Here is a 17,185-nt window from a genome sequence, read left to right on the forward strand (position 1 = left end):
ATTCTCTTTCTTTTTTTTTTTTTTTTAAAGATTTTATTTATTTATTTGAGAGAGAGAGAATGAGAGACAGAGAGCATGAGAGGGAGGAGGGTCAGAGGGAGAAGCAGACTCCCTGCCGAGCAGGGAGCCCGATGCGGGACTCGATCCCGGGACTCCAGGATCATGACCTGAGCCGAAGGCAGTCGCTCAACCAACTGAGCCACCCAGGCGCCCCCATTCTCTTTCTTTCTTGAGTCTGTAAATATTCTTATTTTGCCTTCATTTTTGAATGACAATTTCACTGCATACTGTCTGCCCAGGACACTCACTCCTACAGCAAAAAGGTTCTGATACAAAGTATTGCCACCTAGGGTGGATGACATCAGAGATTGGAAACTTGGGATTTATGTGGAATTCCTGGAAAGAGTTGTCTCAATCAATGCTGCTACTCTGTACTTGTAGGGTCCAAGGCGCTGAATTTGGGCAGTGAAGCAGGGAAGTATAAATTGGGATCAGTGAGCAGATAAACATCAAACAAGAGCTGGTGGAGCCAGGTAACACCAGGGTCTGCCAACCAACCTTGGAGTAATGAAGATGGGCCTTGAGTTGTTGGGTAAAGTTGAGCCTAGTTATGATTGTATTATCCCATTTTAGGCCTTTGATTCCAGAACCATTCCCATGCATCTTCTCCAGCACCAGGAAGTGATTCCCCAGGAAGCATTCAGCTTGACAGCAGCTTCTCATTTTGCACATATTGGTGGCCAAAAAAAAAGAAAGAAAGAAAGAAAGAAAGAAAGAAAGAAAGAAAGAAAGAAAGAAAGAAAGAAAAAGAAAGAAAGCAAGCAAGCAAGCTGGGTCATGTTCACTTGGGAGTGAGCCTACAAGTCTTCTCAAAGGGTGGAGTTTGGGGTTTCCATATGCACAAGTTTTAAAGCTGCTGTCAATACTCCAATCTTTTTTTTTTTTTTAATATTTTATTTATTTATTTGAGAGTGAGTGAGTGAGTGAGTGACAGAGCATGAGCAGGAGAAGAGGCAGAGGGAGAGGGAGAAGCAGACTCCCCGCTGAGCAGGGAGCCCAGTTCAAGGCTCAATCCCAGGTCCCTGGGATCCTGACCCAAGCTGAAGGCAGACACTTAACCAACTGAGCCACCCAGGCACCCCCCAGTCTGTCTTAACATAGTACTTCCTGTGTCAGTTCCCAGATCTTGAATTCAGACTGGAATATAATAGCAGTTATGGCCTCCTTTTTCCCTCCTCCATTTAATAATGAAAATCCAGGTTATACATGAGGCCTGAAGTTCTCTAGTAGTTCTTAGCTCTAAATGTCAAACAAAAACTCCCTTCCTTCTTTCCCTCCTTCCTTCCTTCCTTCTCTCCTTCCCTCCCTCCCTTGCTCCATGTCTCTTTGTCTTTCCTTCTTTCTGACATGGTCTCTTCTCTTAGGGACTTTCAAGTACAATGGGAGATGCAGATTCTTTGTCCTGTTCATTCCTTTCATTCTTCCCCATCCTCACCCCTAGTGCGGTGAGGGTTTTCTAGAATACTAATCCATCAAAGTTATGCTGTGAGACAGTCTGAATGTTTGGGACTGAAGACTGTTTCATAGGAATTTTTCCTCAGAAGGATGTGAGAATCAAAAGCAAACTGGACTTGCTCTCTCAAATTACGTGGACAACTACAAAATGAAACTTGTTAGCCCAAGCATGAGAGACAGAATTGGGATAAAGTCACAGTTGGGGGAAGAGAAGGAGAGAAAGAAGGAAAAGAACTTCTGGGAACCCTGTGAGGCATACTAGGACCAAACACACCATCCTCTGGATCCCAAACAAGGTTTTGATTAGATGTTTGGTGGTGGCCTGGGGTGAGAGTTAGGGGCTGACACCTGGGGGGCTACTGTGTGGGACTGTTGAGGCGTCGGGGGTAACCAGCATTGACTGATTCAAACCCTACTATGCAAAAGTCAGTAATGGTTCTCCATGGCAGCAGAACCATCAACCAAATGGTGCTGAGAATCCAAGCAATCCAGGTAGGACGCTAGGAACATCTTTCCATAGAATTTTCCATCCAAAGAAGAGACTGACATTTCCCCAGCACTAGGGCTCCTGGAGCCTTGCTTTGTCCAGAATCTGGGACTCCATGTTACTCTGTAGGTTTAGAAAGGTGATCGCAGGAGGAAAGGTACTGCAGATTGCGTGGAACTGGTACCTAGGGTGAATGGTGTGTAGCACTACTCTTTCCATCCCTTTTTTAACCTACATTGGAGCCAGGCTCCATTGGTTGTTAGTAAATGTCTAACAGCTGGCTTTCTGAGAGGTGGGGAAGAGCTCTGGTTTGTAGCATTCTCCAATTTCTATGGTGTAAAAACTCACAACCATGGTTGATTTCAAGCTACCGAAGTGACATCACTGAACATGGGGTAAGGGGGCCATGTGGATAAGCAGCTCTCATAAACCAGAGTGGGCTTATCCCTGGATGTAGCTCTTTTCACACCGGGCCCTGGGCTGACTTGGGACAAGCAATGGGATCTATAGTACATTGTCCTCCCCAGTGAGGGTGGGCATCGTCTAATCAGTTGAAGGCCTACATAGAACAAAAAGCCTGAGTAAGAGGGGACTCCTCCTGCCTGACTGTTTGAGCTGACTGGAGCTTGGTCTTTTCCAGCATTTGATCCTGAACTGAAACATCAGCTCTTCTTGGGTCTTGAGCTTGTTGGCTTTCAGAGTGGAACTTACATCATCAGCTCTCTTGGGTCTCCAGCTTGCTGATGGGAGATCTTGGAACTTCTCAGCCTCTGAGCCAATTCCTTATAATCTCTCTCTCTCTCCACTTCTCCCTCTCTGTCGTTTGACCTCTCCCTCTTATTCAGCTCCTGCTTAGAATTAGGTGGGAAGACACTGGGGGTTTTGAGCAGAGGAGTGGCATGATCGGACTTGTGTTTTTTAAAGGACCACTCTTGCTGTTGTGTTGGGAATTGGCGGGATGGGATCAGGAAGATGAGGTAGGAGGCTTGGACAACAATCCTGGTATAGACCAGGATGGTATTGGTGGAGGTAGTGAGAGGTGGTCAGACTCTGTGGGGTGTGAGAGACAGGGAGGAGTTGAGGATGACTTCAGGGTTTTGGCCTGCATGTCGGAAGAATGGAGTTGCCATTTACAGAGATGGGACATGGTGTAGGTATGGCAGGTTGGAGGATAAGATCAGGACTTTAATTTACACATGTTAACTCCCTCTCATCTTAAATGATTTTGTTGTCCATACTTTAATTCTACATTTAAGAAGATTTTCCAAATTAGGATTTTGATTTGGGGCATGCTAAGTGAAGTTAGAGTTGTCCGTTAGACATGGGAATTGGCAGTTGGTTTTAAGTACCACATTGGAGGTCATGACTAGAGGTGCAAGTTTAGTAGTTACCAACTTATCTAACTTAAAGAAACCCAAACTGAGACACAATATTGATTTCTCACTAATGAGTTGGGCAAATTTTTAAAAATTAATAATGTCCAATGTAGCAGAAAATGGTGAAATACACTATTGTTCAGTCAGCCCAGAGTCCAGATTCCTGTTCAAAGACTGACCATGTGATGATGGTGAGGAAAATAATTATAATATTTTTTACTGACTTCTCACTGTGTGTCAGGTACCATGCTAAGCGCTTTATGTCTTATCTCTAAGTTAATGTTTGCTACCCAGAGTCATTTCTGTTTTCTAGGCATTCATTCATGTAGCAGTTACTTTGGGGCCCTTATTTTGTGCTAAGTCTGCCTAGGAAATCCACAGAAACTGGACTCACTTACTCTGGACCAATAGTTTGGAATCTCTTTAGCACTACAGTCTCCTTTGAGATGCTGGTGAAGGCTATAGCCTCTGCTCTAGATAAATATACTCATTTCCTCGGAAGATCCCAGACTTCCCTCCTGAAGCTCCAGGAGGTCTGTGGACCCCAGGCCAGGTCCAGAATCTCTGTTCTGGGACAATTGTGCGAGGACACACAAGGCAAGAGTGGGAGGTGGGATGGGACAGAAGGTCAGGGCGTACAGAAATCTATGGCAGGCCAGTTTGTGTTTGGAAAGTACGGGTTAAGTGCAGATTTTGCTGCCAGGATGCTGAGATGCCAGGATGCTGAGATGCCAGGATGCTGAGATGCCAGGATGCTGGGGTCCCTTGGTGAATACTAACAGTGCTATCTGGGCCATACTCCCATTCCCCAGCATTCCCTTCCCCTTCCTCCATCTTTTGCCCCTGCTTGCCAGCCCTGGACAGCCTAAGTGTCTCTCCATCCCCTCTTCGACTCCAATCCTTGGAGGGCCAAATGCAGTCAGCCAGGACTCCAACCTTCTGCCCAAGTAGCTGGGAAGCCTCTCCCATAGCCTGTGTATGGGGCTTTGCAATGAGTCCTTGTCTCTCTCTTTTTTTTTTTTCCTCCTTGCCCATGGAAGGTTCCATGGCCATGGTCAAGCAGGCTACTAGGGTACCTGCCTGAGAAGCCACCAGACACTCACTCTCAATATTGATCAGTGCTTTGGTTCAGCAAAGGACGGGCAGCAGAGACCCCCTGGGTCAGTTTGGATTCTCTAGTAAGTAGATATTGGGATGGAGTTAGGAGCGAATGGTTGATTGGTGGTGGGCACCTGCGAAGGACAGAGAGGGAAGAAGCAGGATTGGGCAGGGAAGTCTCCAGACATTGATATATATCCAGTACTCGTGAGAGGACAGAAGGGCAGAAGCAGAGTTGGGCAGGGAGTTGATAATGGATCTGAAAGTTGTGGCCAAGCCAGGAGACAGCTACAGAGCAGAGAGCCCTTTAGAGAAGACCCGCAAGGGACCGAAATGGCCAAACTTTAGCATCCTTCCTGTGTTCAGTCACTGGCTAGAGGCTGCCCCAAAAGAGCATGGCCTCAGCTCAGATGCTGCAGCCCATCCTGCAGGCACTGCAGCTGGGGACTGTCGGCTGTCCTCGCAGCTGAAAGGTTCAGTTCTTTCCAGAAGGGTGAATTGAACAGTGTCCCTAACTTGCCACAACCTTTAACCATCTCTAAGCACCAAGAAAATGCCCAGCATGGCTGCACCACGGCAGATCAGCGCTAACGCAAGTTATCACCTGGTGACACTCCCAAGATGGGGTTTGCAACTCCGGGGCGGGGGGAGGGGGGGACTCCCTGCCTTACAAGGACCAGGGTGAGCGTGGTTCCTGCCCTGTGCTATTGTATTTTTCCCTCCAGACAGGAGCCCCAGACCCACCCTCACTTGTGACTGATGTACTGAATACGCTTCTCCATGTTGACCCTCAGCTCTAGGAGCCTTCCAGCCAGGGAGGAAGGGAGTAAGATGCCCACAAAGACAGACGCTGTGTGGGCGCATATATATATACACACAGGGCATATGGGGGGTGGCTAAGTCTCCCGCAGGCTTGGCTCTAAGAACGGAGGACACAGCCGTTCCCGGATTCACTACCGTTCGTGAAGTGCCTGTAATTCTATCATAATGGTTAAGAATCATACCGGCCTGCCTTTGGATCTTGCTTCTGTCACTGGGTAGTCTTGGACAAGTGACTCTCTCTCGGAGCCTCAATTGCCGAATTTTCAAAATGGTCATGCCAAGAGCACCAATTTCCCAAGGCCAAACGAGATAATAATGCACGCGAGGTGCTCAGCATTGCTCACATTAGCTCACACCGACAGACACTAAGTTCTCGAGTTTTCCCAGGCTGCTGCCAAAGGGGCTCTGCAGTAATGAGCAGCATGGGGGGCAGAAACGGGGTTTGGGAGTGTTCTCAGGCCACTAACTAGGTGAGAGCCGCAGGGGAATAAAAGACATTTCTCACAATAAGAGAAGCCAAAAGAACGCATCATTGGTAAGATATTTGGGAAGTTATATGCTGGGCTCATTGATAGCTGACAATAAATAGTATGTAGAAGTCGGCCTTCTGCAAGGTAGAGTTTGAGGGGCACCAAACTCCTCCCATCGCTCACACACAAAACATGTCCAAAGGGCCAAGATTAGCGGCCATGTCTTTGAGTTCTAGTATTGTTCCAGCTGCTTCCAGACAAAGTGCAACAATCCCAAGACACAGAAGCCAATCACTTCCATAGTGAGCTTATGAGTTAACAAACTGAACTTGAAAACGGACGGCGGGGCCCGAGGGGATGACTCTTAGGACACAGGAGATCCAGATGTGATGGGAAGGGGGATTTGAGGAGAGGGCAGGATAGTCCAGAGTCTGCAACTGTGGGGACCTTTGGAAGCAAAACAAAGTAGGGCCCCAGAAAGATGGGAGGAAGGGGCACAGATGTAGGAGGCTCCCAGTTCCTAGTTTTGCCACTGGTCTCTGAGAGATGTGTGAGTGTATTTACGTTTTTAGCTGCAGTTCTTATTATAAGGTGGAAGGGCTTCCTTAACCACCACGCCTTCCCTCCCAGAGTGATTATAAATCCTCTGTCCAAGGGAGCCTCTATTTTCTGGTTTCTCTCTCCCACTTCCTCCCCTTTTCTTTCCAGTTGTTTGGAAAGCAACATTTCCCCAATTGCCCCCACCCCCGCCAGCTAATTTCGCTTCTGGTCCTTTCTCCCAGGCTTGCCTTTTCTCTCTCTCCAGCAGCATCCAAAGCCAATGAATTATTAGCCTCTGAAGTGGGGCCCAGACCACTGGGAATCCGGGGTGCCACAGAGAGACAAATAAGCTTATTAGAGGAATCAGCCCCAGAGGCTCTTTCAGGAACAGTACAAAAGGATAGGGGAATAAAGTGCATGTTGCCCAGCTCAGGAGGTTCAGGGCTCCAAGGGGGCTGGTGACGCCGACCACTCGTGTTGCAGACTCCTCTCCCCGATTTCCTGCCCTTGTGGAAGAGATCTGGAATCGGTAATGTTCCAGGCCATTTTTTTTTCTTCCCATGACAGAAAGACCTCTCAGAAAGACATTTGCGGATTGCTATTCTTGCTTCCCTTGAAGGGCCTACATCTCTTTTGTAGAGTAGAACAGTCCTCTCTCTCTGTATTGCTCTAATCTGAGCCTCGTTGTGGAGCTGAAGTCTCGCACAGGCAGTGACAAGTTGTGGTCGTGGACGGCAGTCTCTTGTCACCTATTTTACCCTCAAAGAACCAGAATCTGGGGAGAGGCCAAAGCCAATGGCCAAGCCAAAGACATCTAGCCATTAGTCTTGTGCACTGTTCTCACATCTGTTGTCTTATTCGAGCCTCACAACCACCTGGTGGGCCAGACCGGGCAAGTCTCCATTCCACAGCCGAAGCCAGAGAAGCCCAGAGTAAGCGAATCACCAAAGGTCACAAAATCAGCCTTAGAAGGTCTCCTTTGGATCTGGGACCAGGACTGACTCCATCGAGACCACCACAGCCTATGTTAAACCCGGGGGCTGGTGCGCCATGTCTGGAATGTCCACGAGGAAAGGGAAAAATACACACACAGGATTGACTTAAAATAGACCAAATTACAGTTTATGCAGTATTAGACCATGTTCATCAGAGGGTTTCTGCCAGAATGCCTTCTCAATGCTCTTCTTGGACACCTGAAATCGGGCACCTCCTCCCCGTTTCCAGCCTTCATTGCCACACAGGCCTCTCGGATTCTGCCGGGAGACTAAACGGCTGCTTTCTTAGCTCTGAACTTTGGGTGCAAGATAAGGAACGGGAGGAAAACAGTGCTGCCTTTCATGGCTTTCTGCAAATATGGCACGCAAATACGAGAGGAGGAAGTTTTTGATCAGTTCTAAGTCACGGTGACATGGCTGACACATAGCACCACTTTTCGGAAGCTGCCCGACCCCACCCCCCCACTAGAAAGCGATACTGAAAATTACAGGCTTGTTCCTTTTTGTTTTCCAAACTGCTGCTACAGTCCATTAAGAAGTTGGAAAAATCTATACAGCGGGCTGTGATCAGAATTTTCAAAAAAAAAAAAAAAAGTAGTACAATGAGATAGAAAGTACCAGAAACAACTTGCAAGTAGTACGCATGAGGTTTATTTTGGACATAACATTTCGTTTGTCACATGCATGCATCTGTGTGCTGGATTGTGGTATTTCGTACTTATTGTATGTTAGAGCAAAGCCTTTGAAAGCCACTGATCTAGAAGATCATACACCTCAATCTGACATGCAGGCTGTATCCTAAGACCCTTCATTGGATATGTTATTCCAACAATATGTTTCCTCTTTTTAGTGCTTCTCTAGGAAGACAGACTGACTTACATAGCCCACACAGGGTCACTGAGAACTCTTTTGTACAGAAAGCTGCATTTGGCAAAGAAGGGCAAATGTTTATTAATAGAATACAGCAGTTTTGTAGCCAGGTGTTTTGAAGAAATATTTTCATTGTATGGAGCCAACTGTTAAATCCAAAAGCCAACTATGCCCTACCATTTCCCCCTAGATAGATCTTTATCCTTTATACCATATCCTTTCTATACCCTGTATTAAATAACACAAATTAGCAAGTGAAGTCCCCTTCTACTGAATTTCCTGCCTCACTAGTTTCAAGCAAGTCAATCCAGCAATATTCCAGAATAAGAGATCTCATGATATCTTCTTGCCTTTTTTGGACTGCTTGCTCCTTTTCCAAACACCACATGTACCATTTAACCTCACCGGGATTATCTTTTAGACACATCGTATATTACTGGGTAATTTCCAAAAACCAGGCACACATTAAGACTCCAGTTCACCAAGGCTCATGCATGTTTAAATAAGGTCCATGGCTCTTCCAGCCATACAAAGCTAGTCATACAAATACCTGGACAGAATTTGAATCTTGAGTTGACGAGCCTCCTAGGCTTATAGCCTTTGCCTTCCACTACACCTACAAATTTAGACCTAAGTAGACTCCTAACCATTTTTATCTAGGCAACTCATTACTGTACTTCATCAATCTCATCTAAGATGCCACTGATTGTGTGGCTCACCAGTATTTTTGGTACTACTGAGAAAAGGGGGGAAAAAACCAATTCAACTATGATTTGGCATCAATTTAGGATCCATGCCAATTTCAGGGATATTAAATTGTGAAAAATAAGTGCATCTGTGAAGAGATGGAAAAGGGTAGTTGGTTTCAAGGGCTGTTGCCTCTTCTTACTCCTCTCCAAGTGCCTGGTGACATATTTTTAAGGGAGAATTGAAATAAATGGGACCCTTCTTTCTGGAAACCAACTGTCTTTTGGCTTAACTGCCAGCTGAATCCAGCATTTTGGCTAAAGTTTCTCAAGGTTAAAATTTCCAATATCTCACTGGAAACCTCACTGCTCCCTCAAACAGGTGATCTCACGAGTGTGAATATTTGATAGGAAAAGAACAAGGTGGGCTAGAGAAAAGACAAAAATCCAGGTTGTCAACCACTGTTTTCAACATTCTAACGTGCGTGTTTTTTTTTTTTTTTTTTTAAAAATTTTTTTTTTTTTTTTGAGACAGAGAGAATGAGAGAGAGAGAGCACATGAGAGGGGGGAGGGTCAGAGGGAGAAGCAGGCTCCCTGCCGAGCAGAGAGCCCGATGTGGGACTCGATCCCAGGACTCCAGGATCATGACCTGAGCCGAAAGCAGTCGCCCAACCAACTGAGCCACCCAGGCGCCCTAACGTGCGTGTTTTTTAATTTGAAAAACTTCCTCTTGTAAAGAAACTACCTCGAGCCTTAAAAAAAAAAAAAAAAAAAAAATCAAAAGACCTTAAAACAAGCTTGAGAAAACTTGTCACAAGGCAAATTTTATTTTATTTTTTCAAGTTACAAAAATATCATGTCAAAAATACAGTCTTAGTCCATACAAGAGTAGTTCCAGCCATTTAAAAGTTCTACAGAGTTTGGAAAAAGCAATGTATATAGAAGTCTTAAAACATATAATATAACCGCTCAATTCAGTTATTGCTAGTTATGTGCAGCTTTTACTTGAGACCGTTCTCTACAAGGGAAAGGCCAGTGTTCGGGTACTGCCTGTTGCTGCTCAAGGTGTAGGATTAGACGGCCAATCCAAAGTTGGAATGAGCTCGCTTGGAGTAGACTAGAACGTGGAAGTTTTGATCAGTACTACAAGAGAGTGAGGGCTACATTTTGGTTCCACCCCATTCTCCCATATTTAATTCTATTCTGTTAACACATCAGAAGTAAAATGTGTCGTTTGGGGCAAGAGTAAATGAATTGCTGGTTTTCAGAATAAGTGATGAGAAACCGTAACTTTGAGGTGCAATGGAGAAACGAAGCTGGCACATTTATCTTAAAAACACTGAAACAATAAACACAAGAATGGAGAAAAATTTAAAGTTTAACAAAAACCAAAGCTAGCTTTTTCCCTTTAGATTTTGAGATGGAACAGGAATCAAGTTGTTCCTTTGAAGCCTAGGAGCTTATGAAAATCTGCTGTCCCCTATTTTCTCTTTAAAAAGACCAAGAGCTAGCCACATGACAGGAACATGCTTTAAAACAGTTCTATTTGCTCAACAGAAGAACGAATCATCAAATTAAATAATTTTAAGTTCAAATAAGAAAAGAAAGAAAATGCAGTTGACAGTGTAAAACACAGAGAATAAATCACTTAACTTTGGGGGATGGGTAATACATAGGAGACTTTTGGCCTGAAGTTCACATGGAAGACTTAGAAGCTAAGGGTGTCCCGAAGAGATAGCAATGGCTTTGTTTCCCACTTTCCTGTCAGACCCTGCAGGGTCAGCATTATTACTGACATCTTACCCCCAGAAGTTTTTGAATAAATTTGAGACGTAGATTGGTGAAAAGTATGAGGTGCACGGGAAAAACCTTTCAAAAGCATTCTTTGAACAAAAGTGATACTCAGGACCATTTGGCAAGGATAATTTATGACTTAAATCCTAAAAATAGGCTACATTTTTAGGAGGTAGAAAACAAGTACCAAAAATTTACCATTTGGCCACCCTCCTTAACTTTTGGCCCACCTTGGATCCTCTCCATTTCTCACTCCCCATTCTCCCATTAAAGCTATTACTGCCACTACCATTCGTTACCTAAAGTTATAAACTTGGAGCTGCCAAGAAAAATCTTAAGTAGTTTTGCTTTTAAACCACTGAGTAATACTCAAGTATTAACTCGGAACTTTTTAGTAGATTAATTCACTCCATAAGAAAACATGCCTACATGAAACAATTACTTAACGCGAAAAAAGACTACTGAACATCTCTACATGCTAATGTGTCAGAGCGGCTATGCAAACCTAAGTTAGTAATGTTTTCACTGAACTGATTTGGATAAGCCTTATATTAAAACTTCATTACCAGCATTTACTGAAAATAGGGATGTGTCTTACTAAAAAATTAAGCTACAACAACAACAAAAAAACTCCACTTCCTCCCAGAGAGTTATGTTGTGCTGATATCCCATAGATAGTATTAGAAAAGGGTTTCATTTTTGCAATAGGCTGGGCTCACAGTGCGTATGTTAATACAGAGACCATGTGTACAATATTACCACAAGAATGTCATTAGTGAAATGTATATAAGGCATGTAAAAAACTAGCATTAAAGCTCTTAAGGGCAACAATCCAAACGGGCAGCTGCTAGAAAAGGTGCTGCTAGGAATAAAAAAGTATTAAAGAAAACAGAGTTTCAGCACATATCAGTTTATAGTGCTTCCACAATAAAATGAACTACTTCACATAAATTTATGTTGCTGGAACTAATGGACCAAACAAGAATGGACTTCTGCCCCCTTTTAACTACTAGCCCAATCTTGGAAACGGAAGCAATCACTTGCGATCTTCCACACGGTGTTGTTAGGAGTTGCCTGGGCAGTCAGCAGGAAGTTCTGGTTGAAGTAGTGCTGTTTGTTTCCATCAAACTTCACAGTTCCACTGGTCACAACAAGAACTGTGGTCTGGGCCTGAGTAGCTTGCTCTTTACCCACATAAAAAAAGAGAAGAGGTCACAGTTTCTATCTCTAAAGAAGCAGATTTTCAGGCTTAAACGACATTGCTTCTAACTTAACACACACACACAAGTTTCATAAACTTTCTTTATCTTGAGCATGCGTACCCAAAGGCAGAAAACTGAATTATCATTTCAAAGCATATTAAAATTATTTTCAGTCCAGAAGGAGTCTGGGGACTCTAAAGTTTCAAAATGAAGAGCTTATATCTAACACAGGACCATTTGGTTTCCGTATTTATTAATACTTCATTGGGCTTCTAAAAGAGCTTTTTCTTACTCTGCCTTAAGTTATTGTTCTTTTCAAAAACTATGAAAGAGGGAAAAAAATCACCCTAAACTACTACTTCTGACGCTTAGGACCCCACCTAGAGGTCAATCTTACATATCGCATCAATCTACCTTGAATCAAATTCCTTCTTGCCTAATCATTTTTTCCCCATAACAGAATAAGTTTCTTCTGTGAAATTTTAGGAGGTTGTAAGATAGTAACATTAACCAGAAATTGTTATAATTTTTCTCTGGAAACATTTCAAGGCACAAAAGGCAGCTGTTTCTTCAGGGACAATAGATAATTAGTCCTCTCCCATCAACCAAAAGCACATTGAACCTCAATTTCTCATTCATTTTTAATAAACCATAATCATATTACCCAACAAAACCTACTAGTGGTCCTCTGGAATTAGACGCATCTAAAAGAACACCAAAACTTTGATCTGACTGAATTTTTCGTTTTTAACTTGTTCCAAAAAGTAATTATTTCTATCGCTACAAGCTGCTTGCTGCTTTTGGCAGTCAAGCTCAGTGCTCACTAAAGGAAAACAAAAGAAGTTGAAAGAATGTGATCTTACCATGCACTGGTTGGCAATCTAACATATTGACCTGGAACTCACTAGAAGGCAACATCTCAAAAAAATTAGTTAGGGCTTCCAGCCCTGTAACAACATTTCCATTCCATATTAAAGTGGCCTTGTCCAGATACAGCCTGGTTAGTGCCTTAAAGAGGAAAAAAAAGAAAAAAAAAAGGTAAAGATTTTTGTTTCTGGGGAAGCATTTTAGAGAAATGGATCAAAGGGTTACAGGTGGCATATAAACACTTCCATAGTTCCACCTCCATCTCCTTGACCCTCCCGCTGGAAGATAATGTGAGCAAGGAAGGTCTGCTTCATAATCTTGGCTTTAACAGAGATGATTTTACTTCAGCCACAAAAACACTTTGCATCCAAACTGGAAGAGGGTTTTGAAGTTTTGCTTTCTGTTTGTTAAAATGAATTAAATGATTATGAGTTTCAGGCACATGCAGCCCCGAACCAGGTTTAGTCTCCCTCCAGTTTTTAATTCTGAGAATTAAAGTTGTCAATCGGGTCCTACCCAGACACTCCAACTCTAGTGCTTACGTACATGTGAATCATCGAATGTTTGAACCATTTAATGTCGTATGTGTTAGGAAGAATTTCTTTTACTACTACTCAAACACAGTATTTTGTTCAAAAGAATCACAAGTACTTGCTAGTGCAGAGTCTTTGCTAAGTCATGTAAGTTAAGGCCCCACATAAGGCAGAATTCAACAGTTAACCCCTTAGGCACAGGAGTCAGTCACAGGAGGTTAGCATGTCACAGGACAGATTATTTGCTTAATCCTAAAATTTCACTTGGATGAAAAGACCAGCCCCTTATCTTGACTCTGGTAATAAAACTATGTTGCCTTTTTTTTGCTACTTTATTTTTGAAAGCAGCAAGACACAACAAACATCCATTGTCAGGTCCCTTGTCAAACATCAGTACCAGAAACTTCTTTTATCTTCTGCCTTAAAAAAAAAAATAGAAATTTTGTGAGATTAACTTCTGTACCTGCAGCATAAAGAAAGCTCTCTAAAGCAGTCCTATGCCGATAAGAGACCTAGGCAAGACTCCAGCACATACTGAAACAATTACTTAGAAGATATGACTCAGGGATAAATCACAACAAAAAAGCTGATGACAAGAGAACTTGCTCTGTTGAAAACTAAAAGTATCCAAGCCATGTGGATCCTATTTGTGAGTGCTAACTACAGCTGTGAGCTTTAATCAGAAATTACTAATATAGGAAATTAAACGAGCAAATCAAGGAATGTTCCCTATAATGTCAGACTCCTTCACTAGCACTAATGCTTTTTTTAAGCATACTGGCTGAATGATGGGATTAAAAAAGGTAACATATTTAAGTAAACATATGTCAAGCCCCATGTCAAAGTGCAGTAAGTTACTTGCCATTTACCACCCTATAAATAAAATGAGGTTAAGAGAGGTTAGCAATTTGCCCAAGGTCACAGAGCTAGGTAAATGCAAAGCTGAGACAGGATCCCAGAGCTCGCACTTCCATAATATCATACCCATCCTTCTCTAAACAATGCACTTTTAAAGAACAAGTCCACAATGATCACTTATGCAAGTCGGATGAAGGGCTGGCTAAGAAAAAACAAAACAAAACAAAACAAAAAACCCCTGGTACTTAACAAAGAGTAGTAGAGTCTATAACACTCACCCGTCTTCTTTTGTCCATTGTCTCATAGTAAATATTGACAAATTCCTCAGCAGCTCTACATGCCTGATCTACATGAGTCTTAAAATCCTACGAGAAAAAATTTAGACGTGTACATTACCCACCCCTCCAACTCCTAACAAACACAAACCCACCAACAAAACCTGAGCATTTATTTCAATCACTTTGTAGCTCCATACACAGTCCATATTCTTCTATATAAATTTGGACATTATAAAGTTCAGGGCTCAAGAGTTTCCAGTTTTTACATTTTCCCCCATTTTAAAGTACGTGTATTTGGGACACACTCATCCCTCTTCAGTGAATTTTTTCTCATTTCAAATGGGAATTGATAATCTTTGCTTGGTAACTGGTGCTGTAAGTACTGTAGGCTTCCAATATTTTACAAAACATTCACCTTAATAAAAATGATGTGGTCTGAACCTTTAAAAAGGCGGGGGATGGAGCGCTGAATCAGAAGTTATGACAAGGAGTTGCTCCGTGGGGAAAATTATAATAAGACTACGAAATAAAGGCCAATGAAATACTTGAAAAACTACATACTTAGGAAACTTGCTCACATTACGTAAAAAATTCACCGGCGTTTGCAAAGAACTGCAGAACCGAAGACGAGAAATGCTGTTGGGGTTTTCTCCTGCCGAATGATTAATAAGTACCTTTTCCCCGGCCATTCACTGAACCCAGCCTATTATTTGAATTAAGAATCCGTTTCATTTCTGTCAGGTGACCGAAAGTTATTTGTAGAGGGAAATAAGGGAGAATAAAATAAAAGATCGCAAGCCATAAACAGAAGCCAACATTCCCGCCTCTCGCCAGTTCCCATCTCGGGGTCCTTTCCAGCATCCGAAAGCGACTGCACAGACGCCGGGAGCTGGGGTGGCGGTGGGGGGATAGGTGGGCTACGGACCAAGAGGGGCTACAGAGAGCGAGTCCCGCCCCCGGAGCCCAGCGGGCCCGGCCCTGATTCGCCACTGGACCACGTGACCACCAGCCAGCCCGCCCCAGCGCCCCTCCCCTCAGCTGCCCGAGCCGCGGCGCCCCGGCACCCTGCCGCGACCCCGGCACTCACCACAGACGTGGCCATGAGCGAGCCCGAAGCAGCCTTTTCTGGCAGTGGCGGCGTCACTACCTCCTCACGTGTCGGGCGCTCTTGGCTGCTGCAGGACCAAATATTTAGGAAGACAGCTAAACCCGCCAAACGCCGAATTCTCTACCCGCCCATTCTCTCCCGGAAGTAGCTCGGTCCGTTGTTAAAAGCACCCCGATGTTCCAACCTTAAGTACACTTCCTTCAGTTCCGACCGTACCCTCCCATCTGCCTCCTGTATTCGTTTGTTAGCTATTTATCTACTGCGTTGGGAAGAAAAAAATCCTCGGCTTTCATAAACTAGATACTCTAACCAAAAGTATCCATTTTCCCAGGGACATGGGACAAGCAAAGATCATCCAAACGGCCCAATAGGGGGGCTTCTTTGCTCCAGGAGGCGGGGCCAAGGCTAGCCGAAGACCAATGAGAGACGCGAGGAAAGACCTACTAGATCTGTAGCCTATAGGAAAAAGGGGTGGAGTTTGGCGAAGTATGCAACCACACTGCGCATGACTGGTGGAGAACGGTTTAAAGTTCCGGAACATTCTGGAAGAATCTAGCCTCACTGAACTGAATCCCAACGGTCTCAGTAGCATTCCTAAAATTATTCACAAATCACAGATTTGGTTATCTGCTATTCATAAGTAAAGGCTTATCAAGTTCCTTCGTTCTAGCATGCACATGCGGTTTTTGTCTCAGACTTCAAATGAAGATTAGTATACATTACCATTCACCACCCTCTCCAACCTACTCTAACAACAGCTAAAATTTTATTGCGTGGTGACCACGAGCAAAGTACTTTTCCTAAGCATTTCAATCCATATTCACTTATTACTTCAATAACACTATGAGATAATCATCTCCAGTTTATAGCTAAGGCAAAATGTTATTAAGTAACCTGTTCAGGGTCACAAACTAGTTAGGGTTCAAGCCCAAGCGATTTAACTACCACTACAACCTGATTTCACTCTCTAGCCTCCTTTAATAACCGTTCACCTCAAAGGCACCAACACATTCTGGGTGGTCAAATCAATTAGCCATCTCTATAGTCTTACCAGGAATAACTGGTATGTGGCTCCTCATCAGCATAGTCCCTTCTTCGATGGTATCTTCCTGAGTCTCCGCCATGAGAGCAGTCTCTCCTGAACTTTCTCATACTTCAACGGTATTTTGCCCCCCCAGCTCTCCGCCGCCGTTCAGACCACCTTCAACTGCAAACCTATCCGCTTTCTTCCTTTGCCCCCCTCTTACTGGCGTCACTTCCGGGGGCTGTCTCTTATTTAAAACATCCCTCCTCCCACGTGACTTCAACTGCTACCCGTATGCTAATGAATCTTCATACACATCTCCAGCACCCCCCACCTCCAGTTCCGCATATGGAATTTTGCTATATATGAACACCAGAATGCGCTACAGTCTTCTCAAACTCATAGAGTCCAGAATTTAAACTCATCATTTCCTCTGCATGTCCAATCTTCTGTATCCTTTCAGTTATCTATGCTCGAATTCTTGGAATCTTTATTTTTAGCACCCCCCCCATCATCCTAATTCATTTGTTCATTCAAAAAATAATGAACTCTTAGTATGGACTACCACATTATGCAAGGTTCTGGATATAGAGTGGTAAATAAAATATACATGATTCATATCCTCGTAAAGTTCACAGTGTAATGGGAGTGCTAGACAATA

General features: G+C 43.6%; 1 protein-coding gene across 1 annotated transcript; it reads right to left on the minus strand.

The window, feature by feature from the left end:
- Nucleotides 1-9,686: 9,686 nt before the first annotated feature.
- Nucleotides 9,687-16,652, minus strand: NXT2 (nuclear transport factor 2 like export factor 2). Its single transcript, XM_044911720.1, has 5 exons — nucleotides 16,552-16,652; nucleotides 15,480-15,567; nucleotides 14,393-14,479; nucleotides 12,720-12,864; nucleotides 9,687-11,838 (listed from the first exon to the last, which is right to left on the minus strand). Exons 1-5 carry the CDS (start codon nucleotides 16,650-16,652, stop codon nucleotides 11,657-11,659), a joined length of 603 nt encoding a protein of 200 aa, XP_044767655.1. The 3' UTR covers nucleotides 9,687-11,656.
- Between the last annotated feature and the right edge of the window lie 533 nt (nucleotides 16,653-17,185).

Source organism: Neomonachus schauinslandi, chromosome X (assembly GCF_002201575.2).
Source record: "Neomonachus schauinslandi chromosome X, ASM220157v2, whole genome shotgun sequence".
NCBI lineage: Eukaryota > Metazoa > Chordata > Mammalia > Carnivora > Phocidae > Neomonachus > Neomonachus schauinslandi.